The sequence below is a fragment of the Mesoplodon mirus genome (genome assembly GCF_964341445.2).
Source record: "Mesoplodon mirus genome assembly, chromosome: 4".
NCBI classification, from domain to species: Eukaryota; Metazoa; Chordata; class Mammalia; order Artiodactyla; family Ziphiidae; genus Mesoplodon; species Mesoplodon mirus.
Window position 1 is genome coordinate 18,962,269 of NC_138979.1, and position 24,782 is coordinate 18,987,050.

At 35.0% G+C, this 24,782-nt stretch overlaps 1 protein-coding gene across 14 annotated transcripts in view; it reads right to left on the bottom strand.

The window, feature by feature from the left end:
* Positions 1-24,782, bottom strand: part of ABI1 (abl interactor 1) — a 128,241-nt gene that overhangs the window by 5,250 nt on the left and 98,209 nt on the right. For 3 of the 14 annotated variants that reach the window (XM_082616645.1, XM_082616651.1, XM_082616642.1), the window contains exons 3-9: positions 22,285-22,461; positions 17,340-17,354; positions 16,507-16,607; positions 15,064-15,204; positions 12,141-12,241; positions 6,399-6,575; positions 3,027-3,113 (exon numbers count right to left, since the gene is read on the bottom strand). In XM_082616645.1, the coding sequence (XP_082472771.1) occupies positions 3,027-3,113; positions 6,399-6,575; positions 12,141-12,241; positions 15,064-15,204; positions 16,507-16,607; positions 17,340-17,354; positions 22,285-22,461 (799 nt within the window). Of the gene's footprint in view, positions 1-3,026; positions 3,114-6,398; positions 6,576-11,145; positions 11,227-12,140; positions 12,242-15,063; positions 15,205-16,506; positions 16,608-17,339; positions 17,355-22,284; positions 22,462-24,782 lie in introns of all 14 variants that reach the window. The other 11 variants (XM_082616643.1, XM_082616652.1, XM_082616646.1 and 8 more) reach the window with 10 other exon arrangements.

A 24,782-nucleotide genomic window follows, 5' to 3' on the forward strand; every position in this document is an offset into this window, starting at 1 on the left:
TAAGATAATCAACTTCTTAAATATAGAAAGCAAGCTAAGACTTTTACATTATTGCTAGTAAAACTAAGAATGGGACGAGGGAAAGACTAGATCCTAAAGATCCAATTTTCTAAGAATACATCCACAATAAAGATTTTTAAAATAAAGTACTGCAGGAAGATGTTTAAAAAAAGAAAAAAAGAAAGGAACTCAAATCATGCAAAACAATAAAAACGACTCATACCTCAAATTCTAGATGGTTGTGGAATGTGTATGTGTGTGATTTAAATAATCAAAGGTGTAAACAGTGAAACGGGAAAATGTCAGGCTAGAACTGTGTTCAATGAACTATATGGTACCAGGTAACAAATGCTCCCAATATTAAGGAATTCAGAGCTGGAGCACAACTAATTCTTAAGTTTCTGATGGACAAATCTCTTTAAAAGTTAAAGACATATGAAAATGCTCTGATATAAATTGACACAGGAATTATATAATATCTGCAGTGGAGAAATTCAGAATACCAACATACTAATTCAAATGCCAATTTCTGGGGCTATTTCTGTGAAGAAAATGGTCATCATCTACTTGTAATATAGTCTTAAAGTTTTCTACACCCTATTTGGAATAATGCGCTGAGAATATAACTAAGGAACCCAGATTTAAAACATAAGCAGATAATAGCCCTACTTGATAACCAATTTAATTATGTGATTTCTGTCTTATCCTGCTGGGGGATGAAAAAGACTATTAGGAAACAAATCCTGTGTGCTGATGCTCATTCGGATAGCTCTCAAACAGGTGTACAATTTATTTTTCCTCCAAATGCTAGGATTCATTTTATTTCTGCCCATCCCTTCTCCATAAAACTTGCAAATATTATTGAGAAGAAAATACATGTGAATCCATTCTGACATTAAAGAGCCACAGCTCATATCCTTAATATGGCTTAATGTATAAATTATATGTTTGCCTGAATTCTTAAAATACATTTACCCTTGATTTATACATAATTTACTAGTTTACTATGTCCAACTGCTGTTAATCTACACTGGCTTATCTTCAAGTTACATACACTGGGGCAAGAGTCCGGTCAGTCTAATTCTCTGCATAATACTCTGTCTAGCACCATGCATGATTGTTCAAACATTTTCAGATGTTAATCATAAACAGACGTAAACACACTGCTTTTTTTAGAGGCTCATGTCTTAAACTGAAACACATTTATTAATAGGTTAACTGCTAACGTGCATTCATTATCACCAATTTGAGTGCCATAAGAAAGGGAACGTTTATGAGAAGAACGAACACAGAAAATCTGTAATTCATAAAACATTTAAGATATTGATATGCAATTTTTCAACAATCTTCCTAACATGCTTTCAAAGAAAACAGATGCCAAATAAAGTTGGGCATTCTGCAGCACAAGGAGAATTACTAACTCAAGTTCTTATGTTTGGGAAAAAGAACTAAAATAGTACCGTGGGCCTCTTTAGCAAGACCATGAATGTACGTTAACACTGAATTTCTATAAAAAAGGGGTTATTACCCAAAACCCAATCAATGAGCTTTGGACTCGCTAAATGGATGTTTATTATGGCTATTTTAAAATGTGTCCTAAAAATTCTTGGCTCTAAGGCACTTCAAAGGTTGAACTGGCTTAGTTTTTAAACTCTTGCAGACTTAATTTTTAAACTCTTAGAGCATTAAGGACCAGCGATTTACCTTTGTTCACTTATTTTTAAAAGGAAGATTCACTTATTTTTACATGTTTAAACACATTAGAGTTTCCAACCAAATGTAAATGATAAGGTTGGTTTATGCTCAGAAGTTTCAACATTTTGAAACTGTTTTAAAAGCCCATTAAATCACCAATTTCTTAAAGGTAGGGACTTTGTCTTAGACTATGTGTATTCCTCCCAGAGCCTAGGACACAACATTGAATAAACAAATACTTGACTGGACGAAGGGAGGAAATGTGGAGAATAACACAATAGGGTCAGCAAAAGCCACACAGTGGAATTTGCCACAGTGTTTTCTCCTGGAGGATGGGCTGGTCATGTGAGTTACACATTTGTTCAAACCATTCTAAGATTTATTTTCATGGTGATGATCCCAAATGAAGTGAATTAGTACTGGACCACCTTACTATCTTAATCTCTTAACAGCTATTTTGGCATAATAAAATTCAGTAATAGGGGTATTTTTCATTTTGCCAAATAACACTCACTATGATCATGTAGTTAGGATTATATATCTCCCAGAACGTCAAAGCACTCAGGTAGTAATATAAAAACTACTTTATCCTAATTAAATCCATATATTCAAAAGAATTTCCAAAAGTCATTAAACCTGACCTTCAGAGAAGACCTAAAAAAGGTGACAGATTTGCATGTTCAGAAATCATCCTCATGGGCCCACACACAGCCAAAACATGAAGAGGACTCTACACTGATTATCACTCTTAACGGAAAGCATGGATGTGATTTACTTATTCTTGCAGATTCATTTTTATCTTAAAACAAATCTTTATATAGGTTCAAAATGATTTCTGTATAAAAATCTGAGGCTACAAAGTTTTCTCCAAAAATGTTTTGTAACCAAAGGAGGAAAAAAAAAAACAATGAAAAACAAAATAAAACAAAACACCCATCCCAACTGCATGATAAATTTAATCTCACAGTGAAACTTTCTATACATCTTGATGAGAACTCAATTCCCCTAATAACTATTGAAAGCTAGTAGTTTCCAAACAATTTGAATTTTGGGGTTTGATTACTCTTAAGAATCTGCAAAGATCAGATTTCATGTTTTAGAGCATGTAAATACATAAGAAAACTGCAGTTTTGAAAGTCATCTGAGTCAGTAATCATGCACACAGAGGAAAAACTGAAGATCGTTCTCTTCAGTTTCAATAACATATCTGCACCTCTTTTCAAGATAAGATTAGCTTCTCAATAAAAGTAAGGAAAATGATGACTCATCAGCCATGCATGCTATAAGGAGACAGCCTCTACTCTTGGATAGCTCGGTTTTTCCAAACTTACTGTTTTCCTGCACCCTGGCCACGAAGCCTGTGAGAGGTATCTGTGGAGTCAACTGAGGCATAGGGGGAGGGGGTGGAGCAATAGAAACTGGCGGCAACAACACAGAATGGGGGAAGTAAAACAGATAAAGGAAAGAAAAGGAAACAAACAAAAAGCAGAAGTCAGTTACAAAGACCACAAACATAAGTATGCAAAGAACAGTCTGCAAATGAAACAAAACAAAACAAAAAACAAAACAAAAACCTGCAGAACCTTCTTCAAGTTCATTTCCCAGGAGCAAACCTAAAGCTGAGTTGTGTTTAGCCAGCTGGTTAATTTTATTAAAAAACAAATACACTTGCTTTAATCCTAATGTTATATTGCTTGGGTGAGATTTAAATTTACCATCACCCTCACTTTCACGCAATGAAATTTCTGAATTCTATGGAAAGACTTTAAAAAAACAGGTAACAGTGAAGTACCAATAAAGGTTTCTAGGATGTTGTGTCTTCGCCTTATCTCTCCAACCTAACAGGTATGTCTAGCTTTAGGGTAATGTAAATAAGGACCTAAATAAAATGAATATGTTACAGGATAGCTGTTTATTCCATGTATAAATAAATGAATTAATTACAGGTTTCCTTTAAAAACAAATTTACACACAGTTCTCTAGGAAAAACCCTTGTTTGTAAAACAAGGTTATGACTACTTTTTAAGCTGACAGTTTTATTTTTAAAGACATCACTCTTAAATTTACTGGGGCATAAGAGTGCTCCATATACCATGTTAATTGTTCACTGAATTTCATGGGATATTTCAAGTGACCTTCTTCCTTTCATCACTATTCTGAAAAAGGAAACCTAATCTAACAATAAGGTAAAATATGCAATTATTTGCATTAAAGTAATTTCTAAAGAATCACTGGGTAGCTGGAAACATACTCCGTCTTCCTTCTGGAGAACACATAATTTATAGGAAACTGACAGCAAATGCTCATGTGGACAGCAAATGTATTAAAAATTAAAACTATCTAAAAGTAAATATTCATATATTTACCACCCTGTCTTATTTTAACAAGACGGTAATGGCCAAAGATTGCTTAGAAAAAGTCAACAGGACTGAATCACAAAATTCAGTTTACTGGTAGTCACCAAGAAGTGACACTAAACTGACATGGAAAAACAACTGATTGGCTCCCAAGGATCATTTAATTGAAAGATTGTTTCAATTAATCCAATCTACAAATTCTGTTTAGTAAGCATAAAAATATGAAAGATGTTCAGTGTACAAATAAGCAACAACTTAAAGCAGTATATGTGCATTAATATTCATTGTATGGCTAAAAACAACATTCAATTCACTATGAAATTAGTCCTGGTTCATTCTGATACTCTGTATATAGAAGTATACACAAGTATGTATATACTGGAACAAGTACGTGTGTGTGTATATATGTGTATGTGTGTGTGTATATATATATATGTATATATATATATACACACATGTATAAATATATATATATATACACACGCACACACTTGTTCCAGTATATACATATATATACTTTTAATAAATAAAACATGTAGCTTTTTAACTTAAAAAAAACCAAAACTCCCACAAACCTAAAAAGATTTTTTAGAAACAACCCTTAGTAACGAGCCATGCTGGTTAATACATAAAGAAAAAGAGGCTACATTGTGACGGTACTACTCATCATCACCACATTGAGACGGAAGGGGAATATGCACATCAGAACACTAAAAACATTTACATACCACTACTACACCAACAGTAACTCAGGTTGAAGGATAATGTGACAACACGCGGTAAATATATTTAAAAGTTGAGGCCAAATTTGCTTTATGGTGTCCAAAAATACAGACATTCAGTAATGAAAATGTTGTTTGAGGATAAGCAACCCACCCAAGTACGGTTAAAACACAACCACACCAACATGTATCAGGTGAAGAGTCACCAGAAACCCTATTTGCAGAGTAAACTAAGTGATGAAAAGAAAAATAATGAACACAAAGATGGGATCTAAAAATGCCGAATATGAAAAAAAATGAAAAGTTCATGAAACTAGTGAGACTAATAATCAGATTAACTGTGGAATTCTCAGCCGCCAGCTACTTTTCATTACCAAAAGGAGACCAGGGGAAATATTTGTGAGGTAAAATTCTAACTGGTAAAGTTTCTTAGTAGCTTGGATGAAAATTTTAGTCTGGAAAAGGGTTGTAAAAATTTTGGGATTACCTGTGAGTTGTGATATTTCTGCTAAAGTGGTTTTCAATTCTTAGGAGGTTTTTTGTTTATAACACAATTAGTCTTTAAAGTTTAACCAAAAAAATAAATAACAACTTTCTCCTTAGCTCTACTTCAAAACACTTGTTCAAAACATGCATCATAAATGAAAAGAACTTAAAACCAACTTTCTATGTAAATATGGAGTATTCAGTGTTTTTTAGGTAGAATAATATAACATAACATGCAGCCTACAAAAGCCACATGGGAAAGTGTTTCAGTCTATGCCTGGTGATCACCGCTTCAAGCCAGTAACAAATACTGAACTGGCTCATTTCAGATTTCTCCTGGTTGGATTGAGCATCTTGATATGGAAAGTGAAATTAATGACTACCCTAAGCAATTTGAGCTTTCTCACATTTTATGCCAAAGCTATTTTCTAACCTTATCAGCCTTTAAACACTGATTGCAGTTAGTGTTGAGATGTGCAATTTGAGGTGAACAGAAAGGAATCCAAAGAAAGTCCTCCCCACTGTTACAATTATTAGAGACAGAATAAGCAGGCGTCACAAATGGTTTTTAATGGTTTGGAACTCATTTCAGTATAGGTTAACAAGCTTAAAAGTGATAGCCAGCAATTTCATTATATTATTGTAAAGAAAAACTGTCACAATGTTTTTCAGTTTACTGTTATTGAACTGTATCAAACATGCCAATAAAGATAAATCCAGCTTAATTAATTTCAGTGTTTTGCTTCTCTAGTTCTACTTAAAGTAGTAAATTTTCATCAGTTAAGTTTTCGTATACGAGTACACTCAGGAAGCCTGAATTGTTTTGAAAGGGATAAGCAATTATTCTTAAAATGATATGCTTCAAGGTCTAACTTTTTTTTTTTGGCCGCACCATGCAGCATGTGGGATCTTAGTTCCCCAACCAGGGCTCAAACCCGCGCCCCCTGCAGTGGAAGCGCAGAGTCCTAACCACTGGACCGCCAGGGAAGTCCCCATGGTCTAACTTCTTAAAACAAAAATAAACATGAAATAGCACGGTTTCAATTGTTGTCTATCACTGGCAAGAATAACAATTTCAAATAATTTCCTTCAAAAGGAGCTCCACTGCTGCCGTTACACCTGCAAAGCACAAGCTTACTTGAATTCTGAGAATAAAGTGGACCTCCATTAACATGAGGCTGAGCAGAAAACTGAGCCGTCACAGAGGGAGTCCGTCTGTATCCACCAGAAGATGTCGAGGAAGTGGTAGAGTTGTGTCGAGAAATCTGCCTGGTCATTGTGCCATACTGGGAACCAGGAGCTGAGCCCGGGGCTGCTGAAAAGCATTAGTCAAAGGCAACCAACAAAGAACTTGAGCATTGCACGTCACTCCAATGGCAGAACAAAGAGAAGGAGACTATCAGCAAGAAATGTTTATTACTTTTTAAAGCCCACAGCACAAAATAAAGAGAAAAGTAAAGATAAAACACAAACAGCTCTATCTCTGAAGTTACGAAGAGAAGGAAAAACAGATACTGTGTGGAAAGTGCAAAAGTAAATAAGTAATATTCTTAAGGCTTTTAATTTAGCATAATACCAAATGGTATTTTGCTAATAAAATGTATAAATTTTTTTCTGTAACATTTTAAAATATACAGCTTTTATATGTCAACTGTGTCTCTCCAACAAAATAAGTGTCAAATGATAGTCTGAGGCGGAAAGCATCAGTTTTTAGATGTGAAGGTCTTAATCTCTGGTTTACAAACTTCTCCTTTCCATTGCCAAATCTTCAGAAGCACAGTGTAAGAATCTATGCAGCCAAACCCGGCTTAAATTGTAAAATGCAAACAGTTAAGCATATTTTCCACATGTACTACTATGTTTATTTGAATGTTTAATGTATTAGCAGTTATTACCAATACATATTATAGTAGAATCATTTTTAAGAGAAGTACAATTTCTAGTTTCAAAGCACTTATATATAATGTCAGATTCGTTGTATATCTCCCAGCTTTTAAGAATTACACACCTGGCCCTATCACTTACATTTCTGTAACTGATAAAGCTGAACAAAATTTTGGACTCTGTAAAACATGGACATTTTAAGGCAGCTTTGTGTAGAAAATCCATTATCTTTTTCCATATACTTGGAGGGCTTTTTTTCCATACTACACCCAAAGCACTTTTTAAAAAAATTATCATGCATATTTAAACTAACTAAAGTATTAACAATACTTAAAATTTTATTCAATGTCATCTTTACCAACATTTCAGAAGTTTAAAATTTTAAAGGTTAATATAAAGTTCAAAGCCTCTAAAGTTAACTATACCTTCCAAAGGTAACTTCAGGATTAACATTATCCTCCCAAACATCTAACCATGACTGAGTAAATAAAAAGACAACATCCTGGTTTCCTTTCATTCAGTCAGCCAATTTAACCTCTCCTAGAGGTCATACAAATTATTAGAAAAAAAACCATACAGCAGAGATTGTTCATTAAAAGAAGTGCTAATATTCAACATTTTGGAGCTCCCAAGCCATAGGCAGTCACTAATTATTTAAATCATCCACATGCTCAATTTCTAAACAGAAACACACTTTATAAATAAGAGCCTATTCAAATGCCTTCATAAATGAATAACTCTGGACAGGTAAGTTTTCCAAAGAGCTGAGAAGTAACCCTTTAACCATTTTTAATAGACATCTCAATAAAATGATTTCTATATTTCTTTTGATTTATATAAAAACTGTATAAAATCCAGGTTATTTGTCTTGGTGATTTAAAACCAAAATAAAGCTATTTAATAGTAGTTCCAAACTATGCCTATTTTAGAATTTATTTTAATATTTTATTAAAATAAAATTATGAAATAAATAATACCAAAGGGTGTATGATTGATATATACATAACTATACATGCTATATATAAATAATACATACATACATATACATATGGTTACATATACTAATATATATAATTATTTATAGTGGTTGTATATAATTTGTTTACATAAATAAATATTATTCATATTTTTATATATATTACATATATATTTTTAAGGAAAAATACTCAGCTCCAAGAATTAGAATATTACCAGTATCACTGAAGCTTCTGTTTGCCCCTTCTGAACCCCAAACTCCAAAACATATGTGTTAAACATTCTCTCTCTTCACTATACAGTAAGTCCCCTACTCACGAAGCTTCAAGTTGCGAACTTTCAAAAAATGCAAACGTGCATTCGCGTGTCCAGTCACGTAAAGTTAGTTCACGTGTCTGGCGTACACTGTCACGTGCGTGCATCCTCCACACGTGGCTGTGCTTTTGTGTACTTTACTGTACAGCACTGTATGGAGTACAGCAGTACAGTACCTTAATTTCAAGCCCAGGATGTCCAGAAGCAAGCATAAAAGCAGCAACAATGTAGCGAGTTTTACTGTACTTCTCAAGGTACTGTATATAAGATTAAAAATGTTTTCTTTATTTTTTGTGTTTGTTATGTATTACCTGTGTGAAAAGTGTTATAAACCTATTACAGTACAGTACTACATAGCCAACTGTGTTAGTTGATACCTAGGCTAACTTTGTTGGACTTACGAACAAATTGGACTTAATGAATGCGCTCTCAGAACGGAACTCGTTCGTATGTAAGGGACTCACTGTATAGGTTTTTAAAAATCATAGATAATTATAACCTTAAACAATACACACAGAGATCTTGCAAATTTATAAATAATGGAATGATTATGTATTGATTATGTATTCTTGCTGTTTTCCTTTGATATTATCTTTTAAGATTCATCCATGTTGATAAGTATATCAATATATCATTCATTTTTATTGCTTTATTTGCATATGAACATGCCAAAATTATTTATCCATTCCACTGTAGAATTTGGGTTGCATCCAGATTTTTGCTATTACTATTATACTGCTACTGTGAACATTCCTAAATATGGTTCCTAAGTTTCTCTGGAACAGTGGTTCGCAAACTTCAGCAGTGATCAGAATTTCACCTTGAGGGCTTGTTATAATACAGGCTGCTGGGCTCCAGTCTCAGAGTTTCTGAATGAGTAGGTCTGGAATGGGACCTGAGAATCTGCATTCCTAACTAGTTTCCCCCATGATGATGATGCTGCTGGTCTGTAAATCATACTCCAAAAGCCACTGCTCTAGTATAGTGGTTTTTAAACTTTATGGTCTTAGGATCCACTCTAAAATTAGAGAACCTCAAAAAAATTTTTTTGAAGTGGGTTATACCATATTAGAAATTGATTAATTACCATAATTAATTGATTAATTACTATATTAGAAATTAAAACTGATTTATCTTTAAAATACATAAATACACAATCCATTAGCTGTCAAAAATGATGTTATCATATATTATGTAGCCTCTGGAAAATTCCACTGTGTGCTTGTACCAGAATGAGAATAAAAAAGGCAAATAAGTCTTAGTATTATTATGGCTATAGTTCTGACCGCAAAAACTCCAAGAAAGGATTTTGGCAACCCCCAGGAGTTCCATAACCGTGTTTTGAGAACCAGTACGCTAGGGCAAATATCTAGAAATGAAACTGATAAATCTCAGGTAGAAACCTGGTTCAACCTGACTGGGTAACAACAAATTATGTTCTAAAGTGACTGTATCAACAAATAAACTCCCACCAGCAACATACCTTTCTGCTACTGCACATCCTCATCAACATTTGGTACTGGTGGACTTCTACATTTTTACCTATCTGGTAGCTATAAAATAGTATCTCTTAGTTTTTGTTTTCCAGATTATTAATTAGGTTGAGGGCATTTTTTTCCCACATGGACTTTCTGCCAACAATTTCTATTACTTGGGTCTTTTGTTTATTACTTCCTTTTCCCCTCTCCTCTGAGTACAAGTGCCAATGTTTTGAAAAGAAGTTGCTAGATGGCTTTATTTCACCTAAGCTCTCAATATTTGAAACAGCTCTTTATCCATTTCCACCCAAATGCTACTGTGCATTTCTAGGCTGAATGGTTTTTTCTTTCTTTTTTCTTTTTTTTTTTTTTTGCTGTACGCGGGCCTCTCACCACTGTGACCTCTCCCGTTGTGGAGCACAGGCTCCGGACGTGCAGGCTCAGCGGCCATGGCTCACGGGCCCAGCCGCCCCGCGGCATGTGGGATCTTCCCGGACCGGGGCACGAACCCGTGTCCCCTGCATCGGCAGGCGGACTCTCAACCTCTGCGCCACCAGGGAAGCCCTGGGCTGAATGGTTTTATACCAAGTCTATATTTGGAATTCCTTATATGCTCAATCCAGTCTCCCCCAACTTGGGAGCAATTTAAATGTATTTTATTGAACAAAATGTTTCATGGCATCCTCAGATGCCATAAATCCTGGGCTATATCAGAGTTTTTCAACTGTGACCCACTGGAAAGCCTCAGAGTACCCCACACGGCACACCATTCTCTTTTTCATCTTCTTCCTCTTGTCCCCCACCTTCACCCCACTCCTGTGACTGTGGTATATATATACCAGGGAGTTCCAAATCAAGTTTCACTTTAAAGAATATTTACATCACTATTAAAAAAATTTTTTTGAACAATCACTGCTATAATATTCCTAGAAAAATCTAAACAGAACAAATGCAAACCGCATTAAATTGGTTATAAACTAGGCATAGAAGCATCTGACATCACAGAGAAGTTTCTGTGTAACTTCAGAGGCCTTTCACCAGAAGAAATTAGTGTAAATTAGATTTAATACTTTAAACTTTGTATTACCACCTACAACCTAACAACTACAAATACTTTAAACTTTGTATTACCACCTACAACCTAACAACTACAAAAGCGAGCCATCTAACAGAGGAGCTTACTATGAACTCTGCACAGTAAGGTAAACCACTCCAGTGGTTGTGCAGTCTCACCTATCACAGTGTTCACGGGCAGAAGTGGTGGAAGAGGCGGTGCTGGTGGAGCTCCAGAAGGAGGAGGGACAGAAATGTTTTCTAATAAAATAGTTTATAATTCAGGTCAGAGTGCAATAAACAGAACTAATCATTCTGAAACAGTAAGGAAGTATGTTTTGGAAATAAGAAAAAAAGAGAGAGATACCCATATGTAAAGCATGTTCGAAGGAGTAAGAATTTTACTAGGTAAAAAGGCCATTGAGTTCACACTTTCATTAACTATAAAATATGCCTGTTTTTATAAGTAGCTTTTTCTCCTTTTTCAACAACATCCTTGAGAAACTAAGTATTTTTCCCTAACAACTTTTGATTATCAAACTTACTTTTAAAGTGTGTATTTTTAACACCATAAAGTCTTCCTTTCACTTAATAAAAGATCAGGGGACCAATTTAATGCTCTGCTATGATTTCTTAAATTTTTATATAATCTAAAAAGTAAAAGAGCTTCTCCTAGTTTAATCCCATTTTATATTCATGGCATTTTACTGAAATACGTATTGAATACCATACATAAATGTAGTAAAGTCACAAAACCAGCTAACAGTGGAGTTGACATACTTACTAGCCTACAAGGCAACATCAAAGTTCAATGATACATAATTCACATTAAAGACACTGATCTTTTGGTTGAATTATCAATAATACTGGCTTGCTCTTGAAATAATAAATATCATTCTTGACTTGTGCCCAAGGCAAGTATTTCTAAAGCAAACTGTCCAGAAAGTTATTTAATAAAGCTATTTAATATGCTTTTCTATAAGTAAGGAGAAACATCTGCAAAACTCTAAAGACCCTGTGAAAACCAATCAAAAATTGTTTTTAAATTTGCTTTCATTCTGGCAACAATCTCATAAGTTTAACAGTTTTATCTAATGTAATTAAATTACTTCAGACTTCTATAATAAAGCTCCTAACTACTACCACACATTAAAATGGGTGAGTATATGACACACCTGGTCCAACAGTGGGTGGCGAGGGTGTAGGCACGGCAATGGGAATGCCAATACTGCTGCTGCCACTGTTTTCTCGGCTTCCACTTCCTCCACTGCTTCCACTGCAAAGGAGAGAGAAAAATCATGAAGATAGCAATTCTAGAGATTTATTCAGAAAAAAAATCAACTCAAAGCCACTAAATACTCCTTTTATGATGCATATGTGTGTGCTTGTATGTATACACACAAGTATATATAAAGAAAAATTGTAATTGTCCAATATAAATTTTAACCCTAACACTTGAAGTGGTTCTTGTGTTTCACTCTATTTCTCCATCTACTGAAAAACCAATATAGTCACGTAGTACTCAGAACTATAAGAGATCACTGAGACATGAATGACCAATATAATCTTATAGTACAATGAGTCAACAAGGATTTATTTAAAACCTCGTATAGGGCTTCCCTGGTGGTGCAGTGGTTGAGAGTCCGCCTGCCGATGCAGGGGACACGGGTTCGTGCCCCGGTCTGGGAAGATCCCACATGCTGCAGAGCGGCTGGGCCCGTGAGCCATGGCCGCTGAGCCTGTGCGTCCGGAGCCTGTGCTCCGCAACGGGAGAGGCCACAACAGTGAGAGGCCCGCGTACCGCCAAAAAAAAAAAACAAAAAAAAAAACCTCGTATAAACAGCAGTGAACAAACAAGACATGAACCACACTGTCATGGAGCTCTTCAATGAGACTGTGAAAATTGACATTAACAAATAGTGTGATGGAAGCCACAAAAGATGCTATGGAAATTAATAAAAACGGTAACAAGTTTTAGTCTGAAATTAGTATGTAAACCTCCACTCATCTCAAAGAATGGCAATAAAACAGGGAAATGTTTGGAAAAAATGAGCACATGACAAAAAAAAGACAAATAAGACAATAATGAAGTTTCAGCAAGGCACAGTCTAGAATGGTTGATACTACTAAACTCTAAGCAATTACTTCTATGGACTTACTGTCCCTTTAGGTATACAACCTCGCACTGACCAGCTTTAGTAATGTATGTGTGCACATGTACATTATGCAAATGTACATATGTACACCTGTAGCCTTAAGCTCCATATTATACTTTTAAAAATCAACATCATCAGCTCAGTAGGCCCAGAAACCCAACAGGGAAATGATTTGCACTGCCTAGATAAGTTTTTTTTCTCCAATATGAGCATTCTATAATCACATTATCACATACTAATAGAAAGGGGAAAAAAGCTATTTATATAACAAAAATAGCTTTGATATGAAGGCCTCCCTCCTCCCAAGCTGGCCAATACTCTGCTTTCTGCCACCACCATATCACACACAGATGAATATTTTTGCACTTATGTGCTTCCACAATTACTGCCTTATGTGCCTTTTTCTAACATGGAGATTGGCAAGTTACAGCCCACAGGCCAAATCTGGCCCATGGTCTGATTTTTACAACCTGTGAGCTAAGAACATTTTTTTTACATTTTAATTAGTAGAAAAAAAATCAAAAGAGGAATAATATTTTATGACACATTAAAATTATATTAAATTCAAATTTCAGTGCCATATATAAAGTTTTACTGGAACACAGCCATGCTCATTCATTTACGTGTTGCTGGTAGCTGCTCTCATGCTACAGTGATAGAGCTGAGTAATTGCAGCAGAGACCATATGGACCACAAATCCTAAAGTATTGACAATCTGGTCCTTTATAAAAAAGTTTGTTGATCCCTGTTCTAACAGAACAAGCTCCTGAAAAAAAGAACTATATCTCATAGGTATATCCCTGATATCTAATGAAGTAACTCTTAACAACTAACTAGTTGTTGAATATGATTAAACTATTACTACATCCACTATAAAGAACAACCATGCTTTGGTATAATAATTCAATAATAAACATATAAAAAAAACAATTTTGGTCCTCATTGAACTTACCCTGATTCAGTAACTGCAGATACCAATATGACAATTTATTTACTAACAGTAACAATAACAACAAATAATAATTACATAGCATCTAAGAGCATGATATATCCTGCATAACTGAAGCCCCCAAAATGATTTTACCAAGCTGTATCTCTAATAAAACCAACCTAAAAGTCAAGGTAAAGAAGTTCCTTGCCCAAGTTATTAAGTGAGAGGTAAAAATCAAAAAATAAAACAAACTGAGCTATACGATAAATTTGTCTGGCTTTATAAACATGCGCAAAAATAAAGTGGCTACTTTTGAGGGGAGGAAGGCAGAGGCAATAATTGGGAAAGGGCCTGAGGGGGATTTCTGGGTTGCGGTTATGTTCCATTCTCTGATCTGGGTGATGGTTACATGACTATATTCAATTTGTATTAATACATCAAGTTGTCATACTTAATAAAGTATATACTTTTCTGAATGTATGTTATGTTCCATAACCAAGTTTTTAAAAATCCACTGGGTAGCTGATTTCTAGAACTTTTAAAAATGAATTTATACAGTAACATATTCTAGTACATCAACTCTCTTAAGAAATTCTTCCTCAGATCTAAACTGTTTTCTTTCCTCCAACCTCTTAAAGTTTAAATCACATTGTATAGTTTCTGATGTTTAACCTTTTATCCAAAAAATTTAAGCGTGGTTACCTTAATCTTTTCTAAAAGACTATTTTAAAAAAACATTCTTCAGACTTCATCCAAATATACATTTGTACCTCTGTCAAAAGGAGGAAATACTAGCAATCTGCTAGCAGTATAAATAGATACTAAAAAATCTAAAAAACAGAAGTCATAACATAAATTTAAAGGAACATATACAATATTAATACCCTCAACTTTTACATTCTATATTAGCATTAGACTAGCACTTTACCTTTACCAGCAACTCTATAGGAGTTTGTCACCAATCAATAACGCACATTCTCAGATGTTCAAAGGCTCAACCTAAAAATTTACCTGTGTGTCCTTGGTCTCTGATTTAAAGAAGCTGTCCTGCCTGGACTATGCTGACTTCCAAGCCTAGCAGGACTTGTCATGTAGTCATTAGGAACTGTTGGAGGTTTAACAGGTTCCAGGGTTTTGTAAGGAGTATTTCGTCTAAAGAAGCATAATAGAGAAAGGAATAATGAATAAGAAAGATAAATGGTATTTTCTCCCAAATTTGTGACTGTCCCTTTATAACCAAGTACAACACAAGTTTTGGGTTTTTTAAATAATAAAGTTTGTTTTTAAAAAACGTTTTAATTGGGATGTATGAATTTTGTTACTTTAATACAAAAGCTAAAATTTGTTGCCTTTTCTTAGGAAAACCAATGGAAAGGGTAATTTAAAAGTTCTCATCTTATTTCTAAAAATCATGGTTATAATTTTTTTAATGCTCAGTAATATCAAACTTTGAAATACATATTATTCCCAGCTCAGTAACCCACAAGCCACTGTCCTTGTATATTATAGAAGCTAAATATCTCCTCTGCAATTTACTCCTACCTCAATCTAGAGATATGTGAACAAGTACATTCTGATCCTAGATGTGATGCCATTAACTTCTCAATAAATGATTTTAACTTTTCTATCTAATAACTTCGTATGTTTTTTTCAGGGGTAAGGTGTTTACAGAATGAAAATAGAAACTAAGATCCTACAAGAAAGCTGATTGCTGATCCCTGTTACTATAAAATAATGATTCCCCCACCCCTCCACCAAAAATAAGGAGTCTAATTTTCTATAATAAAGTGAACAATCTTTCAGAAACGTCTTACAAAGTATTCAATATTTGTATTGCATTGAAAATTGGAAAGGAAGAAGCCACAAACAATTACCTTTTCTACTTCTCCACTGGCCTTCTCACAAAGCTACTCTAGAATGAAGGGCCCTAAGATTACCAGCAGAAGCACAGTTAGAAGTACTCCAAGTAAAGAGTCCCCAAGTCTCAGGGGAAACAGAAGAACTGCAGGCTAGCAAACCAAAGTACACAAAGTAGACCACTTATTCAAAGCTCTGTAATATCAATATTGCAAATACATGTGAAGACACCATATATGGAACCTTCTGGTCATTTCATTTTAAATAAACGTAACTCAGATTTATACATAAATCTTTTTATATATGTATTTATATATTTATATTTTTTAATGAATTAGAAGATAATAAATAAATGATGCTCATTTACATACATACAAAAAAACTTTTCTAGTACAGAATTCCTTAGAGAATATTACAGAACAGGCAGGTTCATTTTGGATTCTGTTCAAGGAAATAGGAACCAAAATGAATCTGTAAAAGGTAGTATTATCACACAGAAAGGGTCCTGTCACAAGGATCCATACATTTACTTAGGTCACAAAAACATCTCTTCCTTTGGCATACAAATCCTCTTGTAATATGTAGCTGAATTCTTACCCCAGTGTTCCCCGGCCTGACATAGGAGGACTCGGTGGTTTCTGAGTAGGAGGATTTGTTCTCGACAGTGTGCCAGTTCTTGCAGGCTGGTTATTTCCATGCTAAAATGTGGAAAGAAAAGCTTTTAGTTTTATATCAAATTGTTCTCTTGGTGTTTTGACACCATGTATTATTTTTTTTAATATCAGAATGTGAAATAAGGATTTCCCAGACAGTTTTAATAACAGACTTTGGTACTACATTTTAAAAAGTGAAGATACCACTTGTACTTGGCTTTTCTTATTATTTTATGCCCTTCATACCAATTTATTGCAAAATACAGGTGAGATGATTGAATTTTATATATTATTTTATTGTTAAAAATGTTCACTGAGATCTAACTTATCTGCAATTCAAATGCTGGGTTTCTTAAAATTTCTGAAATGTGCGCATGAATATAAACTGCAGATCTCAGTGTCAATTTGCTAAAATATTCATCTAAAAAAATCATCTCTATCCCAACAACTCAGTAACAAAGTCATACATAATGCCTGGGAAACCTCCTAATTGTAAGTCAATAAAAGCAAGGCAACTATCAAAAAATGAGCAAAGCAATAAATGTTAGCAAAATTAATGTTCCTATATAAATGCAGATGTCAATATATCTTTGATATATTAACACATCCAAGCTAAATGTTGCTGATTTGAACTGAGTTTGAGTATATTTAATCTACATAAATCCTATGGGGAAAAAGCAGACAGACATAGGAAAAGTTTTCAAATTTTAGTGGCTCTGCGGCCTCTATTGATATAGAGGGGAAACTGTGGATCAAATGATAAGTAGTAACTCTTACCTTGGCTTTTAGCCACTTTACGTTGCAAAAAAAGGGGGGAAAAAGTAGAAATTAATTCTAGATAAGTTATATCTGATAGGACAGGTTTACATTTACAGTTACTCAATTCATGTTAATAAGCTTTTACCCAGCCATATTTCAAATATTTTGTAAAGAAAAGATATCCATAGCAGTAGGGAAATATTCATGGGTATCACATATTTTTTCAAAATAATACATTCATAAGGAAGTCACTTAATTATGCCAATCTCATGCAGCTCCAATAATTTCTTAGGTCAGTATTTTATCCTATGAAATTAATCCAACTGAATCACAGATGATTTAAAAAACAAACTTTGATTTAAACACAAACACCATACCTCATTAAATGTATGGCTACTTTAATACATCAGTGTACAAGACCTAAGACTGCTGGATAATGAATGCCCATGTATGAGTATTCATTATTTGAATGGTAGTATAGTATTTTAAAGAGTGATAAACTGCAAATGTTAAAATTCAAAATCACAGCTTGTTTCCCAAATTCAGAAAAGGACCTAGCACCTCAGTGTTTAAAAACAAAATTACAATGCACAGTAATAGCTTAGCCAGATTCTAACTAAGGAACAAGCAAACAGGGTCTGGATACCCTCTCATATGTAGCTTATGAATACAAATCCTGACCAGGCCAACACTAGTAGAAAGTTATATGTCGCTTTAGTTCTAAATTTTCTTCTGAACGAGTTTGACCATAATTCAAAACTGAAGAAAAGCTGCTTTGATCCTAAAGCCTACTTCTATGAAAACTGGCTAGCGTATATATATGAAATAATGTGTCCAAAGCATCCTACTTGTACCACGCCACTTAAGAAAAAAATATCTTCAGTTTGCAGTCTTTTCATTTTGGGGTGGGGCATGGGGTCTCAAGTTCTTTCCATAATACTTGCCATTCTAAATATGTATCTATCTATCATTTTTCAAGTGACTACAGAAGCAACATTAAGGAAATCATCCAAAAATGGAGTATCCTTTGACTTATATTCTCATTTCTAGAAACTGTGCCAGAATCTTGGTATTCTTTAGTGTTTGTTTAGAATAATATGGCTCATTTTTATCCTGATTAAACAATGTCTGGAATACTACCTAGCCACTACATTTCACACCTGGATTTAGAAATTAAACTTGAATAACCTTATTATCCTTGAAGATAAGATTTATTAATATGATAGCATTATAATACACTAAATACTATTCTAAAGTAACTTAGAAATATTCTAAATATGACCACACATCTTCCCTCATTTGCTGTTTCAAGTGAACAAGAAACAAACAAACAAACAAAAAAACAGCATACAAGTATAAACTGGTCCCAAATGAAAGGATGAAAGGAGAATTTAATTGGGAATGAAAATTCTAGTTGAACTCTGCTACTATGCAATGGTGTAATCTTTAACCTCTTATGGAGCACAGCCTCCTCTCTTAAGTGCATGTTTATGTATACAGATGTGTTGGGGTTAGTGAATGTTGGAAGGAAATGATCTCTATACCTTACAACTCAAAATATAATTGTTAGCAACCTACAAAATTTTTCCATTTCAGTGTCCCCCAAACACATTCAAAACTAGGCTTTTTATTTCCTTAAGATCTCACTTCATTTCCTTAACATTTACATTTATGGATGAGTCAGTTTACCATTTCCTTGGAACCTTAGGTTGAAAATAGAACTCTCTTTGATTCCTACCTACCTGCAAGCCCTAAGTAGATCATAAGCTTTGCATACCACAGGTATGAAAGTCTGTAAGATGCCAATTCTTTCTCTGAAATGATTCATTAGCTCACTCCTCTAATAAAATCGAAACCTTTTAAAAATACCATTCCTACGTATTATAAAGCTTTAGTGTTTCCATTAATAAAATATAGTAACTCCTAGATCATATGGTCTTTTCAAGGCTTGAAAACATATGTGGAAAGTCCTTCATAAGTTATGAACCAGGCTATAAAGCTGTTAATTATTATAACTGTTTAACAGAAATAATTTTAAATGTTTCTACTAAGTGCTCAAGCCTTCTCTAGTCTAAGCATACTCTGAAACCTTGTTCTTCCTTTTGTTAGGATGAACTTTAGTATTTTTATTTTTATTTTATTAGGATGAACTTTATTGTTCATCTTCTTTTTATTCTCCTTTAGGCAAACTTTCTGGTAGTCTCTCTATGCAAGGATTCTCTTATCCATATCTTACGCTGTTTCCAAAAGTCAAACCAGACTTACCTTAAGACACTTTTTCCATATTTTAAATTCTTACTAAACTTATATGTACCATCTATTTCATAGCATAAAATGCATTAATACAATAAATATCAATTAAATGAATAATACAAATACCAAAACACTAAAATTCACATCATGAAAGAAGAAAATATGATGGAATATTAATCTTGGGGGGTAAAAAACAACACAAAACTTGGTAGCTATAAGAAGAAATATTGGGACTTCCCTCGTGGTCCAGTGGTAAAGAATCTGCCTTCCAATGCAGGGGACGTGGGTTCGATCCCTGGTTGGGGAACTAAGATCTCATGTGCCACAAGGCAACTAAGCCTGCGCACCACAACTACTGAGCCCACGCGCCTCAACGAGAGAGCCTGCAAGCCGCAACTAGAGAGAAGCCTGCGTGCCGCAACGAAGACCCTGCATGCCGCAACTAAGACCCAACACAGCCACCCCCAAAAAAGAAAGAAAAAGATAATAATTTTTAAAAGAAACATTAATATATTTGGATACAATTTTTAACAGCCTGTAAATATTTGTTTAAAATACCAAAGCATCAAAGTCAAAAGCCAAACAGCAGGATGAGGAAATATTTGCCAAAATATAAGGAGGTAATTTCTTTGATAGAAAAAAGAACCCTTACAAATCAGTTAGAAAACAAACTTCTAAATAGAAAAGTAGGCAAAAGATAAGAAAATAATTCTAGAATTCTTCCAATTCTTCCAATCCTTAAAAGTGCTTTAGACACTAATTTAAAAATAAATCTAAAGTTTTCCTCCTTGTAGTTTTGGCCCTGGCATTTGTTCATTAACTATTACCCAAATTTCCAACTTTCACAGATCTCTACAATCCTCTAGAAATATTTAAGCCAACAATGATTTCTTAGGGAAATAAAACCGGATCAATATAGCTGCAATGAGACTACTGGGGAAAAATAATTGTATGTATTTGTATATCATAGAAACAAAATGTGGACAAATAAGCCACATATCAGCTTCTGAGATACACTGTTCTCACTGACCACCCACCCTCCTACCCACAGTCAAAAAAATATTTCAAAATAGTCCGTACAACAATGTGAATGTACTTAATGCCACAGAACTGTACACTTAAAATGGTTAAATGGTAAATTTTATGTTATGTATATTTTACAATAAAAAACTTTAAAAAAATACCTGCGTCTAAAGTATCCACATTACAAAAAGTAGATTGCTAAAATTCACATCTGCAGACTTTCAGTTTATATTATGCTGTTTACACTTCTCATTTATACATATATAATAAAATAGTTAAATTTTCTCACCCAAAATTTCCTTGTAAAATTTGGTTTCATTTTATACTCTTCTTGTACTATGTATTAAACTGTTAAACACAATTATTAGTGGGGAGATAATAGAGGACAATCACTTCTAAGATGGTGACAGATTTTTTTTTTAATGAGTGTATATTGCTTTGGTAGGAAGAAAAATCAAGCAAAAGGGGAAGAAGTGAGCGCGTGAGAACGTGTGTGCATGGGTGTATGTATATGCATATGTGTATATACATAATTTTTACTTCCAAGGCAGGTAATAATATTATAAGTTCTTCCAAATTCTCAAAATTCAAATTAAATCAATCTAGTCTAAATACCTTAAATTAAAATTGAACTTAAGCTCTTAGACAACCCTAGCCACATCCTTGGATAAAAATACAAGAAACCAGTAACCTCCTCTACATTTGCAAAGTGTTTCAACTTCCAAGCCTGACAGTGAAGGGGAGATTCCAATAGTCTCTGAGAAGAGCAGAATAAAGAGCAGTGTTGCCAGCTATACTCCCCTCTTGATCAGGAACCCCAGATAAGTCAGAATGCAACAAATCCAGCAATAGCACCAGGCAGATAACCAGCTAGGAAAAGCTTCAAGATTCTAGCTGACCCCTAAAAAAATTATTATAAATATTCTGGAGACCAGAAAAAAAATCAAGTAATGGTCCTCTAAGAAAGGGACTACCAAATTTCAGAGGAATAGTTTATCTTGGGCAAAGATAGCTAAAGAATTCAGGTCATTCCAGATGCTTCCAAAATAACAGATGAATATCTAAAAAGATGAGAGGCTACAGGTATCCTTCAAGAGCAGCTAATTCTGCCATGCTAAGAAATGGAGAAGGGCAACAAACAATCCCTTTCCTAAAAGCCTGTTGGGGCAGGGGGTGGGAGAGTGGGGAGTGATGCACAGAACAAGACTACACACAATTGTTTCATTTTGCATAAACTGCTGAAATTATATCCACATCCACATAGATGTATTAATACACACATATTTACGAATAAATGAATAAAAGTATTTATAAATTACTTTCTAAACCAATTCTGGAAAGATATACACTTTTTATTCTTAAATATTCATTCAGTAGTGAAAACAAGACTTGGCATTCACAACACAAATTTATAACATTAGTCTAGGATTCAAACGGCTTAACAAATGCGTGGCCATTTTAAGTGTTTATATCTTCTTGAATACAGCCTACTGCACAGGTAAAATTCTGCCCCAAGCTTAGTATAATACATAACTAGTGTTAAATAAATGGTCTATAAAAATTGTAATGCTAATTACTGAGAATCTATTAATTCTTTAAGAAAATCAGCTTTCTCGCTATATTTCCTATCCAAAATATTTATTGGATATGCAAATTATTTCAAGTTAATGTAATATAAAACGCTTACCTTGACACCATGGCCCACATCATCCAGAACTGTATAGTCAATAGGTTTCCGAATATACCTTACAGGACGCTCCATATTTGCAGGTGCTATTATTTTGTGAGTTCTTGATGTATTCTTATTTGTTGTCAAAATACCAATCTCTCTTCGAGCCACTTTCTCTTTATGAATGTCCACAGTCTATATTTTAAATTTGAACAAAGCAAGAAAATATTATTTGGAAGAGTAAATAATATATACGATATCCACATATAATGGACCATAAGACGGTATCACATGTCTATTTTCCAGTGAATAATACTGCATCTTCCCCGTCAAAATTAAGCAAATTAATATCTTTCAGGCTCAAAACATGGATTATCTAAAGTGATTAAAAGCACCAACTAAGTTATTGGTTTTGATACCAAAATGATTCTTAGGAAAGCAATTTTCTTTCCCAAAAAGCTGGTGTGTGTGGAAAGGGAGGGCTCTTGCTCTGTGTAGCTTACACTTTATTTTGTGGGGATACAGACCAGAAAAAAAAAATCAATAATAACAACTAGATGAAGTACTATAATGACACACGCACAGTTTATTTGAAATTAAAGGTATTTAGAGCAAGATGTCCAACTAGGTTGAGAAGGCTTTATAGAGTAAGTAGGTTTTTTAAAAATGAATAGAAATATAAGAGACAAATATGTAAATTATTCAAGGCAAAAAGAACAACATGTTGCAGACAAAGGTGTAAGAGGAAAAAAAAAAAAAATAAGACCAGAGGTTCCAATCTGGCAGCATGCAGCCTACACATCTGCAGCCTCTCTAGGACTGGCCTTTACGGCTTTAAAAAGGTTTTTTTCCCCCTTATTTATTTATTTTATTTTTTTATTTTTTATTTTTTTGTGGTACGTGGGCCTCTCACTGTTGTGGCCTCTCCCGTTGCAGAGCACAGGCTCCGGACGCGCAGGCCCAGCGGCCATGGCTCACGGGCCCAGCGGCTCCGCGGCATGTGGGATCTTCCCAGACCGGGGCATGAACCCGCGTCCCCTGCATTGGCAGGTGGACTCTCAACCACTGCGCCACCAGGGAAGCCCTCCCCCTTATTTAATTGCCAACATTTAAAAACTGGGTAGTAGTCAGCACATGAGAAATAATTACACAACCACTCAACAATTTAAACTTTGGCCTAACAGTAATGCGAAACCAATAACAAATTTAAGCTGAGTGACATCATCAGGTCTGCATTTTAAAAGATCCCTCTGGCACAGGTGTTGAGGACAGATAGGAGACTACTGGCAGTTAGGAAGTAATTACAGTAGCCTAGGTGAGAAAATGTAAGTATGGGAACTGAACTGAAAGGGGGTGGGGAAGGTATTGTCAGGAATCAGGAAAAAAAAGTTTAATGTTATGTGCATTTCTGCACATCTTGTGAGAAGAGGTACTGATTCCCTTTGTTTTGTATATTTATATAGTAAACAGCCTAAGAAGATATAGTGTCTCCTGAAAGAGCAAAAGGCAGGTTTGTTCACTGTCCGGTATAATAAAGATACTGCCACTCCCCAGGGCAAAGGGCAGGAAGGCTTACTGCCCATTATAAAAGATCTGGTCCCCTAAGCTGGGAGTTCCTTTCCTGTAACACACCCAATTGTGTGTGCAGGCATCAATCACCTGGGTCTCTCTGCAGTATCCTGTAGAAATTGTGGCTGGTTATCTGACACAAGTGCTGACTAATGCCAGGAGTAATGACAGCTTTTGCCTCTGACCAGGAGTCTCATGTCTTCTACTCGAATCCATGGAATTGTGCAGGCTAACTTGTGAGCTTCCACAAAGGGTAAGATCTCAAACCCCTCACAATTTTTGACAGTTTTGGTAATGAAGATGGAATGTTGACAAAGACAAAGCTTTTTAGAAATGGAATGAAAGGACAGTTAACAGGAACTGAGAGAAGTCCATGGGAATCGTGAGTGAACACGTTGACCAAATTGTATGGTCCCCCCGGGCAATGTCTGGTCCCCTACTTCATGGCCTGCTCATGAGGCTGAACTGGGGTGGCACTTTCAGGCTGAGTACCAGGAAGTAGTTTCAAACACAGAAGCCTGAATGATGCCCTGGTTACTGTCAGCTATCCACCAAGCTCACCAGGTCGGCCCTGTAAACAACTAGTAATAAGATTTGTCTGGCAGAGGGAGGCGGGAGCACCATAAATGTATCCATGCTGAGGGTGGAAGAAGGAAAACTGTAACCACTGTGGGCAGAACCAGGAGAATCTTTAGCAACTGCTAGTTTGCCGGGGGAGATTGATGGGGTGGGAGGGGCACATAATGCTTGTTAAAGAAGAAAGGCAACACCTGGCTGTCTTAGTGCTCAGCCCCTCCTGCAGTCCGTCTTCTCAACATTAAACCCATTCGAGATAAGCAAAAGACCTCAGGCTTTGGCAGTGGGCCCTGTCTGCTATAAGACAGTTCTGGCCCTTCTGGGAAACTTTCCCCGAAACAATCTCCCAAGGGCACTGACTCGTCTTTGGG